This window comes from Carex rostrata, chromosome 18 (assembly GCF_964058835.1).
Source record: "Carex rostrata chromosome 18, lpCarRost1.2, whole genome shotgun sequence".
In the NCBI taxonomy this organism is placed as follows: domain Eukaryota; kingdom Viridiplantae; phylum Streptophyta; class Magnoliopsida; order Poales; family Cyperaceae; genus Carex; species Carex rostrata.
Window position 1 is genome coordinate 2377453 of NC_135935.1, and position 22035 is coordinate 2399487.

The 22035-nt window shown below is 33.0% G+C and overlaps 3 protein-coding genes across 3 annotated transcripts; 2 read left to right on the plus strand and 1 right to left on the minus strand.

Moving 5' to 3' along the window:
- Nucleotides 1-4485: 4485 nt before the first annotated feature.
- On the plus strand, nucleotides 4486-10397 carry LOC144569392 (ARM repeat superfamily protein). Its single transcript, XM_078319721.1, has 15 exons — nucleotides 4486-4977; nucleotides 5414-5590; nucleotides 6040-6164; nucleotides 6555-6690; nucleotides 6911-7057; nucleotides 7296-7358; nucleotides 7506-7601; nucleotides 7695-7754; nucleotides 7977-8051; nucleotides 8147-8200; nucleotides 8323-8424; nucleotides 8505-9029; nucleotides 9500-9586; nucleotides 9705-9812; nucleotides 10107-10397. The coding sequence occupies exons 1-15, from the start codon at nucleotides 4576-4578 to the stop codon at nucleotides 10254-10256; spliced, it is 2307 nt and encodes a 768-aa protein (XP_078175847.1). The 5' UTR covers nucleotides 4486-4575; the 3' UTR covers nucleotides 10257-10397.
- Nucleotides 10398-12131: 1734 nt separating this feature from the next.
- On the plus strand, nucleotides 12132-14271 carry BAN (NAD(P)-binding Rossmann-fold superfamily protein). The gene is made up of 6 exons (XM_078319722.1): nucleotides 12132-12400; nucleotides 12489-12655; nucleotides 12819-13019; nucleotides 13153-13312; nucleotides 13494-13707; nucleotides 13861-14271. Exons 1-6 carry the CDS (start codon nucleotides 12289-12291, stop codon nucleotides 14003-14005), a joined length of 999 nt encoding a protein of 332 aa, XP_078175848.1. The 5' UTR covers nucleotides 12132-12288; the 3' UTR covers nucleotides 14006-14271.
- Nucleotides 14272-16176: 1905 nt separating this feature from the next.
- Nucleotides 16177-18319, minus strand: RPL24 (Translation protein SH3-like family protein). The gene is made up of 5 exons (XM_078319724.1): nucleotides 18268-18319; nucleotides 17859-18059; nucleotides 17336-17377; nucleotides 16971-17201; nucleotides 16177-16600 (listed from the first exon to the last, which is right to left on the minus strand). Exons 2-5 carry the CDS (start codon nucleotides 17961-17963, stop codon nucleotides 16421-16423), a joined length of 558 nt encoding a protein of 185 aa, XP_078175850.1. The 5' UTR covers nucleotides 17964-18059; nucleotides 18268-18319; the 3' UTR covers nucleotides 16177-16420.
- Between the last annotated feature and the right edge of the window lie 3716 nt (nucleotides 18320-22035).

The window sequence follows — 22035 nt, forward strand, 5'->3', positions numbered from 1 at the left end:
GAGACCAAATTTTACATTTTTTAGAATTTTTTACTATTTATTAAGATGGATACAAAATTCAATGGTTTGAATTTGACTAGTTTTTGTACCCATCTTAATAAATAGTAAAAAAAAAATTCAAAAAATGTAAAATTTGGTCTCCGGGCACATTTTATTGTAGAGAACACATCTAACGGTTTAAATCGACGATTTGGACTTTGAAAATATAGAAAATGCTTGTTGTAACTTGATCCCTGACAAATATAGTGAATGAATACGAATTATGGAAAAATTTGAGTAACTTTCTCAAAACTTCATCGTAAACAATAAACAAGATGATCTGGCCCCAAAATATTAACTTATATTGCAGAGAGAATTACAAATATTGTTATGTTGTCATGCTGCGTCTGCATGTGTGACATATGATCGTGCATGTTAGATGTAGTGTTGTAAATAACAGAATGCGATTGTGGGACGGACATGGTACCGTCAAGCAATTAATCGAGAATAATTAGGAATAATTGATCATAGTCGGAAATAATTGACCGATTAGTTGAGAACATTCATGATGGTTTGGTCACCGCCAACGATTATAAACAACACTAGTTAGACGTAATTATAAACAAGAATACTATAAATATCATACAAAAAAAATCTGCAGATTAATATAAATCGATTAGTGCTTTGTCAAATACCAGCTGGGACAAATATACCGTGGCGCTGTATTTTTATACCTAAAGTGTGCATGGTTTAGGGGTGCAAACGGGTTGAATATTATCTGACCGTATCCAAAAATTTAATACAGATATTCGATATCCAAATATCCGTGCGGATACGGATATGGTTTTGAATTTTAATTATCCGTATCCGAATAGTAGATATATATTATATAATTTAATATGAATTATGAAAAAAATTATGTTATTCACTATTATAAAAAGCGAATATCAGTATTCGTATCCGGTTAATATCTAATTCGTATCCGTCTAATATCCAATCTGTATCCGTATCCGGAAAATAAAAATAGATACGGATATGATTTTACCACTGACCGATCCGTGCACCCCTAGCATGGTTAGACTTTTTTTTTTTGTTAAGACGTACCCTTTCATGACTGTAATATTACCAATAATAACCGGAGCATCGAACATATAATTAGTCAATCTATTTTAATGATCGCCCGATAGATGTCAGAGTTCATAAAATTTAAAAATAAAATTATAAATACCATTTTAGTTGTTTAGATACTGCACGGAATTTGGAGCGATTTCATTTTTATTTAGTTTACGATAAATAACTAATAAAATAAATCATTAAATTTAGATAATTTAATAAGTAATTAATTATTTTCAAATTATATTATATTAAATTTTTATTTTTTATTTTGAGAAACAGTGCACCAGTAAAAGTCTTGTCGCAACTTGTTGACGTATCCACATTTTTAGAGGGTGATAATATTAACACAGTAAATTACTTTATTAACACAATAATTTTAGATATTTTACTTGTATCGATAAATTTGTTCTAACTTAAATTCTCTCTGAATGCTATATCTTTTCGATAATGCACTTTCTTTATATTAATGATTATTGATTATTTATAACAATAAAAATTTACAGAGAATGTTTCATTTTCTAAATTTGAGAATTATAACAATAAAAATTTAAGCAATCATTTCTTGCAGTAAAAATAAAAAGAGAAACAGAAGCTTTTTTTTTTACTGATTTTAGTTAAAATATTCGGATTTCTAACATTAAAATATTTCATTTTTTGTATTATGTATCGTTTTGTTTTTCTCACTTTTATTGATTGTATATTAGGTGGTCCGTACAAATTTTAGATTATTGAGTTTTAGAAGAAAAGTACAAACTACATTCATATTATCATAATTAAAAAAAATACTAGAAACTCTATTAACCGAAGATACACTTCACAACAGTGTTTTAAAATACGGTCGCATGGACCGCATATGCCTATAGAGTTGGCAGCTGCACTCAGAACGTTATGCAATTCCTCTTATGCGATTTTGAATATGCAAGTACAAAATTTAATATGCAGTGCATGAAATCAAAATTTAATATGCATTATGCGGACTCAATTCAAAATATAATTTTCTTGTATATTCTGTTTTGTTATTTATAATAGATCCAACGTTTGAACTTTGAAAACAGAGATATAAACGTGAAGTAAAACAATGCTTTTACTTCGCATCTCACCATAACTCAACTATGTGTGTGTGCCGAATTTTTTATAAATATCCAAAAAAATAATTAAATTTCAAAAACTAATCAAAGTTGTGCGGATTTCGAAATCTACCCAAACCGCAAATTTTTTTTGCAGTAATTCAGTCTAAAATCGCAAAAAAAATTTGCGGTTTTAGAATTCCAAAACTAGTGGTTTAAAAAAAATGCAATTTTTTTTTGTGATTTTGGAATTCCAAAACCAGCGGTTTAAAAAAAACACAATTTTTTTTTGCTTTTTTTAATTTTGCAGATTTTTTTATTTAAATAAAAAAATTTATAATTTATTTATTTTTTGTATTGAAATATTAGAAATATTTAATATATTTCTTTAAAAATAAATGAAATACTATATAATTTGATTTATTAGAAAGTCTGCTACAAATAACCCGAATCAACATTTTTCATGCCGGAATTTTTGCGGCTGTAAGAAAAATTAATATATGGGAAAAAAATAAAAATGCTTGGATTCTGAGTTATTGGTCCTGGTTTAAAAGTCACTTCTAGGTAATACATAAAATATTGTGATCCTTCTTGTACATTTAATTTATAAAAAGTTGTATCTATTTTGAAATTTCTTTTTAATAACAATCATTAAATAACTTAAATTTTTTTAAATAGATACAACTTTTTAGAAATTAAATGTATTAGAAGGATGACAATATTTTATGTATTTACTTAGAAGTGACTTTTGAACCGGGATCAATAACTCAGAATCCAAACATTTTTATTTTTTTCCAATAACACATAAAGAAATATATTAATTTTTCTTACAGCTGCAAAAAATTCGGTATGAAAAATGTTGATCCAGGTTATTTGTAGCAGTCTTTCTAATAAATCAAATTTTATAGTATTTCATCTATTTTCAAAGAAATATATTAAATATTTATAATATTTCAATACAAAAAATAAATATAAATATTTCTCTCTAAATAAAAAAATCTGAAAAATGATAAAAAAAAATTGAAACCGCAAATTTTTTTTTTGCCATTTTGGAATTCCAAAACTGTAATTTTTTTTGCGGTTTTAGATAGAATTACCGCAAAAATTTGTTACAGTTTGAGTAGATTTTGAAATCCGGTGTAACTTTGGTTAGTTTTTAAATTTAATTGTTTTTTTTGGATATTTAAAAAAAAATTGGTTGTGTGAATTCTCATTTTAAAATTCATGCAGCTGCATACCACATATACAGTATGCAGTGGCCTTTCCGCATGGATGAAAAAATTACATTTAAAAATATTACTTCGCATTGAAATAAAGTATTATAAGCTAACATAGTTATTTGATAGAATGATTGTTTCATATTTAAATAATGATTTTTCTGTATTTTTGCATGGGTTATTATTATTTTTGTTTCAAATTAGATGATCTAATAACGAAGAATATATATAACAACTAATAAATAATCATTCTGCTAGAAAATTGCATAATTATTGGTATTAAAAAATGACATTTAAAGAAATATAGATGAATGGCAAAATCAACTATAAAATTTAAAATTTGAAATTGTTGTGTTAAAATAAAAAGTTATTATGCTAATATTAAGATTACATCCTTTGCGATACAATACAATTCTGCGAGGATTTTTCATAAAAGCGGTCTAATAATTAACAAGGTGCAAAATCCTATTAAACCTGATGGTATTTTTGATTGAGGTCTAAATCATGAAATAAAGAGTTTTGATTGAGGTGCAAAATTCTATTAAACAAGGAGTTTAGACCTCACTTAAATCACGAAACGTGATTTAATTGAGCTGGACTAAGATGACACAAATCGATCTTTTGATCAACCTGAAATGTAAAAAGTTAAGCCACCTATCAATATAGTTTAACATTCAGTCCGCATATGTGGATTAAGCTTGTAAATATTAAGTATAATATAATCCAAATATCTACAGATTGTCTATCAAACTCGTTAATTACATGATTCTTCAATTACAATAAATTTATATATTTGTTTAAATAAGAAATTCATATCTAACTAGAATTTTGTAGAATAGAAGAATTTTACAAATATAGGATCTGAGAATTATTCAAGAAGAAATGTATATTTGAGTCCCCAAAGTTGTTAGAGAAAATATTATTATTTTCTTTCAACTATCACAAGTACATAATTAGATTCAATATATAGATTATATTAAACAGTTTAGCTTAACCATTTGAATTTCAAATTTAATTAAATTTTACTTTGATACTAAGTATATTTTATTATTTTAGTAATATTTCACATCAGATTTGATTTACTACGTATCATGTCAACATGATTCTGAATGAAAAGCCTCCACAAACCCTAAAGCCTAAACCTCACGGCCTCCCCGCTCGGCTCATTTCCTATTCTCTATCTTTGCATCGCTGACATGGCGCCGCCGCCGGTTTCCTCGGCGTCGTTTCTATCTCCGGAGTCCGTCTCCGCCGCCGGACTCAGCGCAGGCCGGTTAAACCTCCCCTTGCTGCAATCGAAGATGAAGGCGGATCCATCACTCTACGAGCCCGAATTACAACTTCTCTTGCGCCACTTCGAGTCCTCCCTCGATCTATTTCGCCACCAATCTGCGCTTAATCCCTCTTCTGACCCAGTGGTTGCGAAGAATTTGGGGGATTTGGCGATGGTGTTAGCTCATCTCATGCCGTTCTATCCTGGCAAACTTGGGGAATTACCTGGACAAATTGCCGGTCTGTTGGGATCTGATGGAAGAGATTTGCCCAGTTCGTTGAGGTTGAATCTGGTCCAAGCGCTGATTTTACTGGTAAATCGAAAGGTAAGAATTTTCTATTTTTCTCTTTATATTCCAAGTGCTACTTGGGGCAGCTGTTTACAACTGTAATTTAAGTCAGTAGAAATAGCTATAAATTTAGAGGGAAGGACTGGAGTGATATTCAGGAATAAGCTAAGGTCTATCTATTAATTGAAGCTGATTCTTTTCGTTTTGTAATTTTATCTATTTTAGCGTGAAATTGTGTGATAGTATGTATAATTCATATAACAAATTAACAATTAATGATAATAGATGCACTGGCTTACAAATTTCTGGGTGGATTGATCTGTTTTTTCATTTTTTCATTTCTGTTTCAAATATATATATATATATATAATTGTGGGGCTAGGAGTCATGTCTGTGGACGATTTTTGAATTGCCACAGATTTAGATTTTCTGATTTGTTCCTTTTAACTGCACTGTCATTTTACTCTCACAGGCTGTTGGATTGGAAGAAACCTTGGAGCTCTTTATGAATCTTCAACTCATCGGCGACCGCTCTTTGAGAAAATTGATGTTTTCGCATATTGTACACAGCATCAGGCGTATGAACAAAAACCACAAGAATGTAACCCAAAATCGCAAGTTACAAAACATTCTCTTCCCAATGCTACAGGTTTGAACTCATTTTTGAATTCTTCTTTTGTTTGAAGGATAATTATGCTTGTCTTCTTGGAATTCAGAACCTTGCATGTTCTCATTAGTCATTACAGAGGCATGGCTGATGGTGACTGATTGTTACATGACTGTCTTGTAAGAGATGAAGGACATTACCAATTCTGCTCTCACTTGCCAAAAGTGGAAAAAGGCTCAATAGTCACACTGATTTAGTTAGAAGTAGCCTATACTGGCCACAATTCCAGCTCCAAATGATGCATAAATGCGAAAAAGTAGAAAAAACCACACCTTATATAGCAATTCATGTTGTTATCTATAGTATTGTCTGGCATTAGAAGACTAAAGTCTCTTTGTAGTAATTGTAACAAGAACAATCATCTTGACCACACACAGATGGTTACTATTTCATTTTTTTTTTTCTAACTCTTTCTTCTTCTGTATATATAGAGTGAGGATGAGTTAAGGGCAAAAAGGGCCCTTACAGTAGCGTGTGAGCTGCACAGGCGCAAGGTTTGGTTTGATGAGAGAACTGCCAATGCTATTTGCTATGCGTGTTTTCACTCTTCTTCTAGGTATTTGTTCTTCATGCTATAAATGATTTAGTTATTGTGCTGTATTTAGAGCTGGTAGAAGCTAACATATACAAAGACCTGCTGCAATTTAAACATTAAGACCCAAAAATTAAGTTTAAAAGTCAACATTTCAATTCACGAGATGTCTGCATAACCAGAACTGAGGTTATTTCAAAACCTGACCAAACATGAATTCATAGCACCCAAAAAAGCCGACAAAATTGGGATTTGAGCCAGCAAAATCTGAATAAATCTGAGACAAGGGATTTGACCTCATGTCAGCCTAAATGCTAATACTGTTGATATGTTTGTCAGGACAGTGTAAAATTGGGAATTATCCTCCCTCCCCCTTGCGTCATTTCTAATTACAATCTTTTGGATGTACATTAGGATAATGGTTGCAGCACTTTCATTTCTTCTTGGATATGAGAACGTCGAAGAGGAAGATACAAGTGATGGCTCTAGTAGCGATGATGAAGAAATTGAAAAGCCTGTTGTTCTTCTCAGTAAAGAGGATGTTTACAAGGTTCTCTCTCTCTCTCTCTCTCCAGTTGGTATTGAAACAAAACTATTTGCATTTCCATTTCTTGAATCCTCTATAATGTAATTTCTTCATCTACTATTACAAGTTATATGGTTTATGAGATTTTTTTTTCTTGTCATTATTTGTCTTAACAAAATTGCATAGCTTGACATTATTAAGTGGTCTTTGACTGTATGACATTTCTCTTATCTTTCTGTATCAGGCTAACAAGAAGGGCACAACTGCAAGTAAGAAAAAGAAGAAAGCAAAATTGAAGCGTGTTATGCGTAGCATGAAAAGGCATCAGCGCATAGCTGAGAATACTGGGTCTAATTACTATTCTCCGCTAACATACCTGAAAGATCCCCAGGTTGGTCCTTTTTTACCGTTGTGAAACCTTGGTTATATGTTGATTCCATTTTTGAATAACAGAAGCTAAGTGCAAAATTACATCTGTAATGAAACTTCTTGTTTGGAATCGTCTTCTGTTAGTGGAAACTGGTAGGTGATGTTGATGTGAATCGTAGTTTTGTATGATCCAATGAAATCTAGTAAATGCATCTTCATCATTTTATTTGTATATTAATGGTTGGTATCTTTTCTCAAAGGGTTTTGCTGAGAAGCTATTGTCTCATCATGCAAGTGATAAGAAAAATACTGAGCGCTTTGAGGTTATCTCTTGTTCTTGATCTTTTTCAAACTCCATGTTAACCATAGATTTTGATGATAAAGTGGTTGAACCAAATTGTGTTGTTGCCTAGCTGAGCTTCTATGGTCTGCACTGTATCTTATCCTCTTGTATAATATTGTTTCTTTAGGTGAAAATCATGAGGCTGAGAGTTATTTGCCGAACAGTGGCTTTGCACCGTCTTATATTGTTAGAGCTGTATGATAATTTGGCAAATTATGCTCAAGTGAGTTTACATATATAATTGTATTCATAGACAAGATATATCTTTCCTGTCTGTTATTCCTGCTGATGTTTCTTAATTTCTTCTGTATTGCAGCCTCATCAGCGGGATGTGACGATTTTGCTCGCTGCTATTGTTCAAGCCTGTCATGACATGGTTTCTTCCTCATCCCCCCTGCCCCCCTCAATATAAAATATAAGCTGTGGTCCATAAAATTGTTATAAATTTTAATATTTACACAGATGATTTGCAATTCTAAGTGATTGGTACCCTACAGTGCTCCAAGGTTTCTATCCTCGAGTGATGTGATCTATTAGTTAATATCGAGCAGTTAGAGAAGGTATAAACAACTCATGCAACTTGAACATGTCTGTACAGGTACCGCCAGATGCTGTGGAGCCTCTGTTCAAAAAGATAGTAAATAACTTTGTGAATGACCGTGCTACCCCTGAGGTGGGCCTCTTCTTCAAACTGTGTCCTGAATTGTTCTAGGAATACAAATAGAAAAATACAAGGATAACAATTTTTTTCAACATTTTAAATTTTAGGCAATTACAGTGGGCTTGAACACTATTAGAGAGATTTGTTTGCGGATGCCTCTGGTGAGTTTTCTCCTCATATTTTAATTTCTGATTTACTGTTGTCCTTTATTTGGCACCAGCATTCCTTTTTGTTTGGTTCTCTAAGTAGACTAATTATCATTCGCTTGTTACTTTATTTGCAGTTGATGAATGAAGATTTGTTGCAAGACCTAGTTCTTTACAAGAAGATACGCAACAAGGGTGTCTCCATTGCTGCTCGTTCATTGATCACTTTATTTCGAGAGGTCTTTATTACCTTCTTCTTTACATTCATTCATTTAATTTTTCTTGCAAAATAAGTTTTGTTACCTCTTTTATTTTACAGATATGCCCTTCCTTATTGGTGAAGAAAGACCGTGGCCGACCGACTAACCCAAATGCCCGACCAAAAGCCTATGGGGAGGTCACAGTTGATTCAGATGTACCTGGTCTGGAGTTGCTGCTAGAAGCCAATGTCTCTGCTTCTGATGATGATGATGATGGGTCTAGTGTTGATGACCACGACGAAGGTGATGTGGCAAATACTCCATCAGAAGGAGAAAGGGAAGACGAAGAAAATGAGCATGATGCTTCCGATGATGATCTTGTAAGTAGTGGGGGTGATGATGATGACCAATCGGATGATGATTTTGATGATGAGGATGATGATGAGGGTGGTCATGATCCAGAGGAGAATGTGGGAAGTGGCAGAGGAGAGAAGAGGAAGCTTGATGAATACATAGGAAAAATAAATGCAGCTGATGCAAGTCTAAGAGCCTTGAAAAAAATGGCAATGGCTAAATCAGAAGTGTTAGAAGAAGCCGACGCTATCCTCTCTAATGAGGATTTCAAGCGCATCAAGGAAATTAAGGTATTTGTTTATGGTTCGGATTCATTGATAACATTTATCTTGACAACACATTTCAAATCATGTTAAAGGAATTTTAAAATTTAGAAAAAAATATAGACATGTTGTTTTGCTTACACATCTGTTGTGTATCAATTTTCATGCAACTTCAATATCATTTGATGTTTCTTCAAATGCCATTACATATGGACCGTTACAAATTTCATGTCATTTGATGAAGCCTGAAACTTGAATTAAATTTGATAATTTTTTTGTATAAGATGGGTATAAAGTATAGATACATTTCACTTGCCAAATTTCAAAATATAAGATATTTTTTATTGTTGTCAACTGTCAAGACTTAAACTAGTCCATTGTCAATGGATCTGCCCTCGTTTATTTATTGTGTAAAACTGTAAATATTTTGAGGTCGTTTGGAAACATAAAAAGGAAACTAATTCTCTTGTAATTGTATTTTTGGTGACTTTTATTAGGCTAAGAATCAAGCAAAAGAAGCTATGGTGCAACATGGAATTAGAAGTATGACTTCTGACAAGCCATTTGATCCGGCTAAACTTGAGGTCCTCCCTTCTCTCTCTCTCTAGATCCACTAACACTCAGAAGTACCTCGCACGCACTTAGTCATTAATACTATTTTAAATTATTTACATGTATTTGTTTGTCTCGAATTTGGTTTAGGCACACGTAAGAAGGAAATTGACGAAGGAAGAAAGGCTGGAACATGTGAGAAGTATGAGGGAGGAGAGACTACCATACCAAGCACGCACTAAGCTCAAACATAAAAAGGTGCAAATCTTCATTCTAATATAATTTGTTTTAGGAACTGTTGGTAATATGTTTTTGTCATGATTTTCGCACAGCATATAGTTGTCCAGTGCTGCTGGCCAAGAAAATACAACGGACTGGTTTTAGCCCCTATTTTTTCCATTAAAATCGTGTGCAGCTTTTGTTTTTGTTAGTGATTTTAATCTTACATGCATCAATGTCATTATATGTCATTTGGTGTCATCTATAACACTGTTTGTGATGGTCCTGATTGAATTACATATTAACTGACTTTTGTCAAATTGGCACATGCAGGTTGCTGGGCTGAGTAATAAACAGAAAGAACACAAGAAGGTAATGCCTTCAGCTGCACGTAACGCTAAGGCATCAAAATCGAGACAACAAAGAATAAAGAAACAGAGGCATGCTGGCAAGCAATTCACTGGTAGAAAGGCTTGGAAATGAGTCAGGGATCTTCCTCTAAAATTTTGTCGTCTTCCTTTCTCCTTTCCCATTTTGTATTTATTTTTCTTTATATTTTGGCCGATACAACTTTTTGGTCTAAATTTTGTAGTCTTAATTTTTTTCTTCAGAGAAGTATTTTGCGGAGAGTTTGCATTCTCATTTGTTGACCAGTAGAAAATGCATAAATGCTTTTCTTGGCGCCTTTTGCCTCCAGAGATATCTCAGTGTTAATGCCTCTACGATTCATGCTAGTTTCCTGACAAAGGAGAACGCGGATGGTTAAAAGAACTAGTATGTCTACCGAATTCGTATCCTCTCTGCATTAATATTTGTCACGTGTATTCTCAGTGATTGGATGTGATTGATTCAATATTTTAAAAAGAACGGAGTTTCTTGGTATTCCCTGGTTCTGTTTGATCTCTGAGAAGTCATCGGCTTCGTTTGGTACGTACAATCAGGTTGAAGTTTGCAGTCATTAAAATAATAGTAACGTAGTTAGTTCGAAATAGTGCTAATTTGAATTAGTGACTATTTTTCACCCATCCAAACGCACCAATGAATTGTGTTTTTTCATTCGGTTAACTTTGCTAATGGAGAGCCTGAAAATCACTCATTAACTCAGTGAGACTGACTGTGAATGTCATGTTATTTGCAGAAAGCTAGCATCTTTTAAATTCTTAATCAAACTAGCTAACCAGAAGGGTACAATAGAATCGATGCTGAAAGTTTAGGGTGTGTTTGAAGTAGTGATGAGTTTTAAGTGTTTTGAAGTACTCTATTGTATCGAATAAAACAATAAAAAATTCATTAAATTTAAAACACATTCAGAAATCAGAGTAAAAGTATGTCCCCAAACGCTTCAACTTTTTAACATTTGTTCTTCTTATTAGCCTGTGCTCTAGAACCGACACCCATAGAGCCCCGAAGGGACGGGGAGGAAAGGAAATGAGGGTTCTCTCCCCTGAACAGTAATTTTTTATATCTCGAATTGGAGGTGATAAATATCGCCAAAAATCAACACCAAGTCCCTCTCTTTTCCCCTCCGAACAGTAACTTCTCTTTTCCCTCTCAATTTCTCATCTTCTGGAGCAGATGGACAACGTAGGCAGTCCGACAATTAACAGATTTTTCCTTCCCTTTAATGAAAGGGTTCTCCCTCTCTCTGGAGCACACCCTTACTCGACTTGTTAACATTACAAGGAATTAACCTTTTTTAAGACTTAATCTGCTTTTTTTAGCTTCCTTAGCCGCTTAATACTATCAAACAATAGTTTCTTACCATGAATTATGATCACCTCTTTTAGTCTTATTTTATTCGGATCTTAATCATCTGTCTGAATCTTAAGACACTTTTACTCTTTTCTTTAGCTTCTTTAAATTTTCATCTACAGATTAAGACAACTAAACATCAGTTCCTTAATGCTCTTTAAGATTTTAATCATTCACTCTTAATCTCATGTTGCCAAACAGTCCTAAGGATAAGAGTTGTGTTAAAGTAAAGTCAAACTATAGGGTGCCCGTCTGCCCGATTGAATGACCAAAATCAGAATTATTTTTCCTTTTATCATTTTTTATCGTTCAGCGAATCTCGAGGATAGGGGTCATGGGGACAAGGTAGAATAGAGCCATGATTAAAAAAAAAAAAAAATTCATTAATGGCCACGTGATAGCAACCAGTCTCAACAGTCAATCAGGTTCTTCTAGCTACCAATCTAATGTTTATTTTTTACATTGCCGCAGAAAAATAATTTCTCCAGTCTGCAGTCTCATTTTAATATACAATTGGCTTTACGAAGGTTCATGCAGGAGATTAACAGGAGACCGTATGATCCTTACCTACCAATCTACCCGCGTTACTTGCTTTCATATTTACTTGCTAACACCCAACTGCAGACAATTACTACTATATCATCAGCCAATAAGTATCCCATCTAATATACACCGGAGATTTCTCTACGATTAGAGTTGTAACTAATTAGAGTGAGTTAGAACAGGAATTGACGAAATTATAATCTAAAAGACTAAAACGACGATGGATAAGAAACTGGTGTGTGTCACTGGTGGAAATGGGTACATTGCATCCATGCTGATCAAACAATTGCTTCAGAAAGGATATGTTGTTAATACTACAGTCAGAAACCCAGGTTTTCAACAGAACAAAATTTCCCTTACTTTTGTTTGTGTAATGTACATATTTTTGTATAGTTATTTGGTTATTTTTTTGGGGTGCAGATGATTTGGAGAGAACATCTCATCTAAGGGAGATGCAAAGTATTGGTCCACTGAAAATTATAAGAGGAGATTTGGATGAAGAAGGCAGCTTTGACGAGGCTGTTGCCGGTTGTGAGTTTGTTTTTCTAGTGGCCGCACCGGTTAACATCATGTCTCAAAATCCTGAGGTGATATATTCATTCTTATATTTCTTAATTTAATAAAGTATTACATTACATATGAAGAAAACAGTAATTCAGATCCTAAGTTTTTGCTCACCAGTTAAAAATTATAAAGGTTCACAAGTATTGACTTTTCTGTTTATATTCTGGTCCCAACAAAATAACTCAGAAAGAGCTAATTGAGCCGGCAATACAAGGAACACTAAATGTTCTAAAATCATGCACAAAAGCGAAATCGGTAAAACGTGTGGTTTTGACCTCGTCAGCTGCGGCAGTCTCAATGAAAAGTCTTGAAGGAAACGGCCATGTCTTAGATGAAGAGGCGTGGTCAGATGTAGAGTTTCTCCGTACTGCCAAGCCGCCTACTTGGGTTAGTCAATCCGTATAAATTTTATTCGCAGGACATTGATAGGGCGGTAATTTGTATTAATGCATTCGTTACCTTTCCCAATTATCGGTTTTGTTTTGGTCCAAAATTATTAGTTAGTTTTTTGCATTGGCAGGGATATGGTGTATCAAAGGTTCTAGCAGAGAAGGAAGCATTCAAATTTGGAGAAGAAAACAATCTGAGCGTAGTTACTATGCTTCCAACTCTCACCATTGGCCCTTTTCTAATGCCAACTCTCAACATAAGCATTGCTCTTAGTCTTTCCTTGCTTACTGGTAAAAGAAAACAAAGAAGAAAAATTAATTAATGTTTATTAAAGACTTCATAGCTAAATCTCATAAGTTATTGAGACGATCATATAAGTTCCATGCACAATCCAATTAAACACAAAACATGCAATTCGCAAGAAAACCAAAATAATGGTTATGTTATAATTAAACATCAACCAAAATGCAGGCAATGAAGAACTTATAAATGGGTTAAAAGGAATGCAAATGATTTCTGGGTCGATCTCAATTGTGCATGTCGAGGACATATGCAGGGCACAGATTTTTGTCGCAGAGAATCCAGCAGCTTCAGGCCGGTACATTTGCTGCGCGGTCAATACAAGTCTTGTTGAGCTTGCAAAATTCCTGTCAAAGAGATATCCTCAGTATAATGTACCTACAGAGTATGTTCTAAACTTCTAATGTTGTCCCTTGTTTATTATTTCGTAGGAGAGACAACCCTTCTTCTTCTCCAGGATGGTTTAGAAACCCTTTCAACTATTTAAATTATACACTTTATATTTTATGATTTTCATTGACCAAACATAATATTACAGCTTTGGTGATTTTCCTGAGAAGGCGAAACTGAGCCTTTCGTCAGAGAAATTGGTGAAGGCAGGGTTTGAGTTTAACTACAAGCATATCGAAGAAATCTATGACGACCTAGTTGAATATGCCAAATTGAAAGGAATTCTCAAGTAGAAAATTTGTGTTTGAGACCTTGAGTTGATTGCAAGAATTTGAAAATTACTAGCTGTAAGAGTCTTTGTCTATGCGTACTATTATTGTGCTTATCTCTGTTTCAAATAAGAGAGGTTATAAAATAAGCGAGGGATACATTTTGACTGTATGCCTCTTTTTAATGGGTTATGTTATGAGTTGATTGGACTGTCTGATCTTGAGTAAGTTTATCTTGAAAGAATGCTTGAGATGATTAGTTTTAATTTTGAAATATTTTTTGGTGATATTAATTTCTTCAAGAAAGAATAACATCCGGCATATAGTCTTATGAGCATGGAACCTAATTAGTAGCTCCAGTACTTAGATATCATATTGAATTTTTAAGTTCTTGGATTCAAGTCCTAGTAAGCATTATAATGCTTCACTTGTGAATCTTCTCTTCATCACTCAAAAGAACTTGTCATATATTCAAGATTTTGTTAACATAAATAAATCTATTGAAATCAAATTAAGACAACTATCACGATTCTTTAATCACAAAATTGAAATAAGTAAAATATCAATTATTTTCCTAGTTAGCACTCCTAATTCCTAAATCATTAATCTTTAATTGGACCACAATTTTTCCAAGTCCAAGGCTTCTATCTTTTATTGGTCGAGTTATTTACGTATTATATATTTATATGTGATTTTGTTCAAACCAAACTTGTTAAGTTAGTGCATTAACTAGCTTTCGTCAAAAAAAAAAAAAAAAATTATCAACAAAGTAGAAAACTTAGGGCCCATTCAGCAGCCCAGTAGGGAATAAGAATGAGTGTGGGAATCAAAAATTTTGAACTGGATTTTACTGTTCATCGTGGGAATAAAAACTTAGCTTTGAGCAAATTTTTTTTTTCCCACGGTGAACAGTTGTTCACCGAATGGGCCCTTATTCAAAATTAGAACTAAACTTGATCTAGTAGTCAACCCAATATTTTTATTGTGGAAAGTCACATATTCAAAATTCAAATGGACCTCTTGTTGATATTTAATTTAGAAATCTAGATTTTATCTTCATTTAAAAAACCTTATTCGAAATCATAACTTTGCTCCTTGTCGACTTTGTTAGTTTTAGTCAGTTTATTCCGTCACATTTGGAGTCCCAAATCCCAACAAAATACCAAAGTCACAGTCCAACAATAAACAAAATACATCATATCTACTTGCTATATCAGCACTCTGTACTCTTTTAGTTACAGCAGCAGCAACAACAATAATAATAATTATTATCATCATAAGAAGAAGAATAATAATTTTTATATTACTATGATATGGACTGAAAGGAGGCAAATTTAATTGGAGTAAATTGAAATTTGGCTCAAGAGATTTGCCAACTTGTCACCCGGCCAGCACATGCTTCACAAATCACATATGTGCATGGAAATTTATCTATTTTCCTTGATATGGATTCGGAATATATTTTAGGGTACAAATTTATCACTATTTATTACAGCGGGCCGCACCAATGTGTCCATGTCTCGGTGCGTCGTCAACAGCACAAAAGCCTGCTAAACTCTAAATGCTAATAAAATGTTCCCATACATAAATCGGGGTCAAACAATGGCAGCAAACATCATATGATGATATCTTAAGCGTATTGTCAGCAGCACTATTTTTTATGACCAAACGAGCTTTCTCCTCCTGTATCAGTACTGGACCAGTCATATGATGATATCTTAAGCGTATTGTCAGCAGCAACGATACTTCACTACAACATAAAGATCAAAACCCTCAATCCAGGCTGAACTTAATTTATTGTTTTAAACCAGGACCAAACAAATCGTAATCTACAGTAAAAGGACAGTAGATCTAAAGTACAAACGCTACTGATAAACAGTAAAATGGTCTTGAAAGCTTACATATAATCTAAAATAGGCAAGCAAAAGATCATTTCTTCGTTGAAAAAACCAGTATAATATTTTAATCAGATATCACACTCAGTGGACTTCGCTTTGAAATTTTGTTACTGCCCCAACACATGAATTACATCAAATAAATGGTAATTCATTGGATGGTATTGACATCTGCTATCATACATGGTTTGACCAAGTAATTGTCAAATCAGGAATCGGCATATATTTATTTGGTGGCTTCAATTAATTATTATCTTCTAACTGGTGTATCTGCAACTACAAGCACCTGAAAGATAACAATGAGAATAAAATTAACTTTCAGTGACAGAAGATATTACATTGCCACATTATGTAAGATGATAAGCTCTTGTAGATTACATCAATAAAAAATTGTACAAAATGTTTTAGACAAGAGAGAGAAAAACTTCCTCGCTAGTAAGAAAAAACAACAAAAAGTAAAATTACTCCCAACTTCAGAGAAAATTGCCAGGCTTCACAATTTACCATGTGGAGGCCATATTGACCTTGAGCACACTTCCATCTTTCAATCTTCCCTTTCTTTTATCACTTTTTTCCAATTATCAACACTGTCTATTATCTCGCCTGTTTTGATGAGGTACCGTACTTTGGTACCATCCTCTAGAAATTTGTGACCAACTCTGCTTGCAACCTTTTGCTCATTTGAATAAAGCATCAAATTTGAGCTATGAATTGGCCCTTCAATCTGTTTAGAAAAAGTACAATGTTAAGCATATTTTATAATTAATGATTGTATATTAGACCTAATTATTAAAGAGACCTTGCTTCACACTTCACAGCTATCATATATAAAAACCCTCAAACTTTTGATGTAACTACAAAGGCCAGAAATCTTGTGCATAACCAATAAAAATAAGTTTAAATAGCAGGAAAGAAGCACAAATTACCATAACAAAATTAGACACCACTAAAAATGAGGTGATTGTTATTGTTATTCTAAGACTAAAAGTGATTTTTCTTGTTTGATATTGATAAAAAGAATACAGAGCTTATTTGTAATAAGAGAACAGTGCTGTTATTGTAGTGATATACATTGTACCAAATTGAGAAATTACCTTTCGAATTTCACCCAATTCACCCTCTCGTACAGGTTTGACATGCTTTGTCTTTAAATTCATGTCCTTCACAAGTACAGTGCTGTTATGCTTAAAAAGCTCAATAACTTCTCCAACTTTTCCCTTTTCACGGCCTGCTATGATTTTCACTGTGTCACCAATCTTCACATGCATCTTGTGTAATATTGGAAGACTGTTTGGTTTACATTTCTTGCGCTCCCATCTCCTAAGCTGCAATTAGAAAAAAAGAAAGTTGAACTTTACATGAAAAATGTTTGATAGGCTGCTCAAAGAAATTTTGGAAAAAAATAAAAATAAGGAGAAGTAACAGGAATTATAGAGGGGCAAAAAAGGAAAGAATCTACCTTCATCACCACTGTACATCGCTTATACTCTGTAATTTTGATCTGCATTAAGAAATTGGTCTTATATTTAGTTAAATAACCTTGAAATCAAAATTTAACAAATGGAAGCATAAGAAAATTATAGACAATGCCGATACATTATTATACAAATACGCATATAAAATAAACAATAGAGAACCTTGCTTTTGCTTATAGACTAATGGTCAAGTTAAAAAATTGGCAAACAATTTAAAACTAATCATTTCATCTATATCAAGGGGTTCAGGCAAAGTTTTCCATCTTCCTATTTTATAACAGTTTTAATACAAACACTATTGTGCCTTAAAGGCAAATTTTTTAAAATAGGATCCATGAATCCCTCTTCTATTGGCAGGCCCAGACATTGTTAAAAAGGCCAAGTGCTTAAGTAACCCAACTGTAAACATTAAGCGACAATTGAATCACAAAACCCTTCAAAAAGAGTTAAAAGATAACACAGGGGCCAAATTTGTAAAAGTATAAATGAGAGAGAGAGAGTAAGAACCGAGGAAGGAAAGCGAGCGGAAGGAAATGTGAGGTCTCCGAGGAACGAAGAAGGCGCGATGGAAAGAGACGCCATGGAGAACTGAAGCGCTGCTATGGTCGCCATTTTGTTTTCTCTCTCACTCTCTCACACACTCTTTCTCTAGTTTGGTTGTTTTTTTTGGATATGGAGAATTGGAGGTGATAAGCTGAGAAGCAGCGACTGCGTGAAAATGGGGAATTCGTATCCCCTCAGGTTACCTGCCTGAGTAGAATTGAATCGGACGGTCCGAAATTGGAATTTAACGTGGAACGAATCTCAAAGCACAAATGATAGTGCCCCCCTACTGTCATACCGATCACCCACCGGCTGAAATTAAATCTGGACCGTCGATTGCAATTTGTGTTGAGTCAGGTACCTGGGAGGACACAGATCCGAAAATGGGGACGAATGGATGGATTGAATTGGGAACAAAGCTGTATGGATCAGGTCTCTTTTACAGATCTGGCCTGTTATTTATGAGAAATTAACACACTGGAAGATATTTAGGCCCAAATAGATCTCTTTGAGGTTCTCTCTTCAGTCGCCAGTAGCAGGATTCTTTTTTTTTGTTTTTGATAAAAAGGCGTTAGCCCGTTTCACTAAAGAAACATCGAGTCCCTTACAAAAGTTCTCATAGTTCCAGCATATGCAATAGGAAGTTCTAATACTAAACTGATACCAGAAACACTAATAGCTACATAAACTCCTGCCAATTATACCAAAACAGTAGCAGGATTCTTTATCTTCAAGTTTCGGACTGTAACAAATTGTTTTTCCTAAGATCTGATCTCCGATTCACCATTTACAGGAAAGCACTGAAAATTGTTAGGCAAGTTAAGTGTTGTAGCCTTGTAGGCATATCATAATAGATTCAATTCCTCTCCAATATTGTAGATAGGCCTCACTTTACGGTTTAAGATTAAGTCTCATAACTTTAAAATTCAAACCAGCGCAAAAGGACAGTATTATTGGACTTTGAGAGTCGTGCCAAATTAAAAATAACAGTCCAGATCTAATAATTATAAAAGATTCCGTTGTGAAGTAATGGAGATGATGTGAATTCCACCATAATGGCAGGTGGCAGCTACCAAATCTTGGAGAGTTTTTGTATAATAAAAATTAATATAAAAGAATATAGGAATCGATTGATTGTATTTATATTTTGATTTCATGGAAGGACGAACTTTTTTTCTAGTTCCCTTAGAAAAATTTCAGTTCCTTCAGAATATTAGATGAATTTTCTGTAACATGCTTCTACTATACGATTCATAAATTCTGATAGAAACTAGGAAAAAAAATTGATTCCTTATATGAAATCGAAATATAGGTCCAATCAATCTAATATTCTCTAACTTTTTAAAATAGTTTCTATAAATAAAATATTATGCAAACTCGAACAATTTTATCTTTTGATATTCAAGCGAAAACAACATCTTTTGCTTACACTTCCAAGCGAGAATTTATTGATAAAAAATATTATATAATATAGAAAAAATAATAATATGTTTGATTTTCGATGCATGTAAGTAGGAGTGACAAAAAAAATCTATAGTTCGTGATTCGATTTGAGTTTGATTTGAGTTTAATTCGATTCGAAATTAGTTCATTCTGAAACAAATCAAACCAGTTTGGTTCGGATCTTATTCAAATCAAACTGGATATAATTCGTTCAAATCTTATTCAAATCAAACGAACTAATCCATAATTCATTAGTGTGAATTCGTGAAAGGTAAAAGGAAACCGTGTGAATTTTGTTCTGCGAGAAAAAAACTAATGCATAAACTACCGGTATAATTAGGGCTGCTAAAAAATTTGTAGTTAGTAATTTGATTTCGATTCGAAAAATTTATAGTTCACAATTAATTCGATTCAAAATTAGTTCGTTTTGAAACAAATTAAAGCAGTCCGATTTAAATCTTTATTTAAACTCAAAATTAAAATAAGTTCGATTCAGTTTGATTCGTTTACAGTGCTACATGCCTACATGTAAGGACCTGTAAAATTGATATCAATTCAAACTTTGAATCTGTAATATTGGCACGGGTCCAAACCAACCGACACATGGGCTTGACTAATTTTACTGGAGAAGGACAAAAGAAAAAGGTTTGGATATGAGCTAATTTTACAGGTCCTATCTCCTACGTATCGAAAAATCCAATGTACTCCATATTTAATTTTATAAAAAAAATTACGAATAAAAAAATCTTCATCCGGACAGTTCCGAGAATGCGTATCCTCTGCATTAACTCAAAAAGAAATCTTTTGAGTTAAAGAATCTCAACCGTCTGATTTTAAACGGAGTTAATCCGATACTTGCTTATAATATAGGAGTATTTTGATATTAGTGCAGATCTAATTTGCACAAATTTTAAAATAGATTGAACGGTTGAGATTCATTAACTCAAAAGATTCCCTTTTGAGTTAATGCAGAGGATACGAATTCCAGTTCCGACAGATAGAATTAGAAAGTGCTACCTTTTCACAAAATCCTGGGATGTATTCTCACCGTGATACCAGCTTTTTCTTTTTTTCCACCAGATGGTATGATGTCTTCCATTCCACGCGACGTGATACCAAATATTTCTTCCAAGTTCCAAGGGAAGATATACATGTTTCACGTTGACAACAATATTTATTGATCCACTCAAAAAATAGTTATTAAAATAATAAAATAAAATTATTAACATTTTCTCTATCGTTTAGAAAATTGGAGAGGAGATGCCAACTAAGTCTTGCTTTGAAAAATAATATAAGATAGATCTCCTTTATAATATATAGGGATCCAGGATCCCTGTATACACCAATGGTGGAAAACGTGATTTATTTTTTTATCCATCCATCAAACAAGTGATTTTACCGTCAATTTAGAAGATAATTTAATATTCTTGTTCACATCTGTACAGATAATTATAATAAAATTTGAAGTTAACCTTAGAGCAAATATATTTTGTAAAAAAGATTCAGTAAAGTTTGTGACTATAAACATTATAGTTCGAGTAGAACTAGGGTGTTCTTAAGCTCATCAAAGTGTTTGATGAGCTTAACTCCAAAACTCATTAAATCGGTTTCAAATGATAAATCTCAACCGTTGAAATCCGCCTACCTTATGAGTGATGCGTCTACGTATGAAAATTTTAAACATTCGAATTAATTTAGTATAGAGTCAAGCGGTCAAAAAATGTTCAAAAAATGAATGCACTAAAATTAATTTATTAACCTTCTAATTTTGACCGATTGACTTTATACTAAATTAATTTGAATGTTTAAATTTTTTACACATAGATGCATCACTTGTAAGGTAGGCGGGTTCCAACGGTTCGGATTTATCATTTGAAACCAATTTGATGGATTTTGAAGTTAAGTTCACCAAACACTTTGGTGAGCTTAAGAACACCCTAGTTCTACTCTTATAGTTCATCATTAAAAACAAAAAAAGATGGAGAAGTGTATGTAGATTGTACATGCAGTAGATTAATAAAAAATAAAATAAAATAAAGAACTGACCAACTTCGATTTGGCGTTCAAACAGAGCATAATTATAAACAAATAGAAATGTATTTTCGATAACAATGCAGATGGATGGTCAGAGGCAGAACTAGAATTTAAGTATAGGAGGGCTAAATAATTATTTAAAAAAAACAAATATATGATATAATATAACCCAAAATAATTAGATATTTCACGTTTTAATTTCATAAAAATATACAATAGATTACTAACACCAATAACGCACATGTCTATCAAAATTAAACTAAAATTTTAATCGTGAATAAAGAGAAATAACATATTATCAATTTAGCATGAAAGTGAAATTAACCCTTTTGAATCTGGCATGAAAGTGAAATCAACTTTTATCAAAAAATTATAATGAATAGTATTAATTATAATTTGCAGATAGATATCAAAACCTCAATTTAAAACGCGAATTGATTTTAAAAGTGAAGACGTAAATTTCGCACTTCTGCAATAGAGAGAGAAATTTTGAAGATAGATTTTTTTTTTCTTTGGACATTTGTTTTTTTCCTATTTGCTATGAACGGTGAAGATATTCTTTCTTTCTTTTGTGTTACATTTTTTCTCACTGCCTATCCACTAGAGAATAGAGTCATAGAGATTGTTCTTTTTCCATCTCATTGGACACTTTCTTTATTTGATT

Bases quoted from the DNA above. Each gene is read 5' to 3' on its own strand.
- RPL24 (XM_078319724.1), bottom strand. From the start codon at position 17,963: ATGGCGACCATAGCAGCGCTTCAGTTCTCCATGGCGTCTCTTTCCATC. The intron at 17,378-17,858 runs GTTCTTACTCTC...TTCTTAATGCAG, and splicing joins CCGCTCGCTTTCCTTCCTCG to ATCAAAATTACAGAGTATAA. The intron at 16,601-16,970 runs GTAATTTCTCAA...TTTTCTAAACAG, and splicing joins AATTGGGTGAAATTCGAAAG to ATTGAAGGGCCAATTCATAG.
- LOC144569392 (XM_078319721.1), top strand. From the start codon at position 4,576: ATGGCGCCGCCGCCGGTTTCCTCGGCGTCGTTTCTATCTCCGGAGTCC. The intron at 8,052-8,146 runs GTGGGCCTCTTC...TTTAAATTTTAG, and splicing joins ATGACCGTGCTACCCCTGAG to GCAATTACAGTGGGCTTGAA. The intron at 9,030-9,499 runs GTATTTGTTTAT...GACTTTTATTAG, and splicing joins AGCGCATCAAGGAAATTAAG to GCTAAGAATCAAGCAAAAGA.
- BAN (XM_078319722.1), top strand. From the start codon at position 12,289: ATGGATAAGAAACTGGTGTGTGTCACTGGTGGAAATGGGTACATTGCA. The intron at 12,656-12,818 runs GTGATATATTCA...AAAATAACTCAG, and splicing joins TCATGTCTCAAAATCCTGAG to AAAGAGCTAATTGAGCCGGC. The intron at 13,708-13,860 runs GTATGTTCTAAA...ATAATATTACAG, and splicing joins CAGTATAATGTACCTACAGA to CTTTGGTGATTTTCCTGAGA.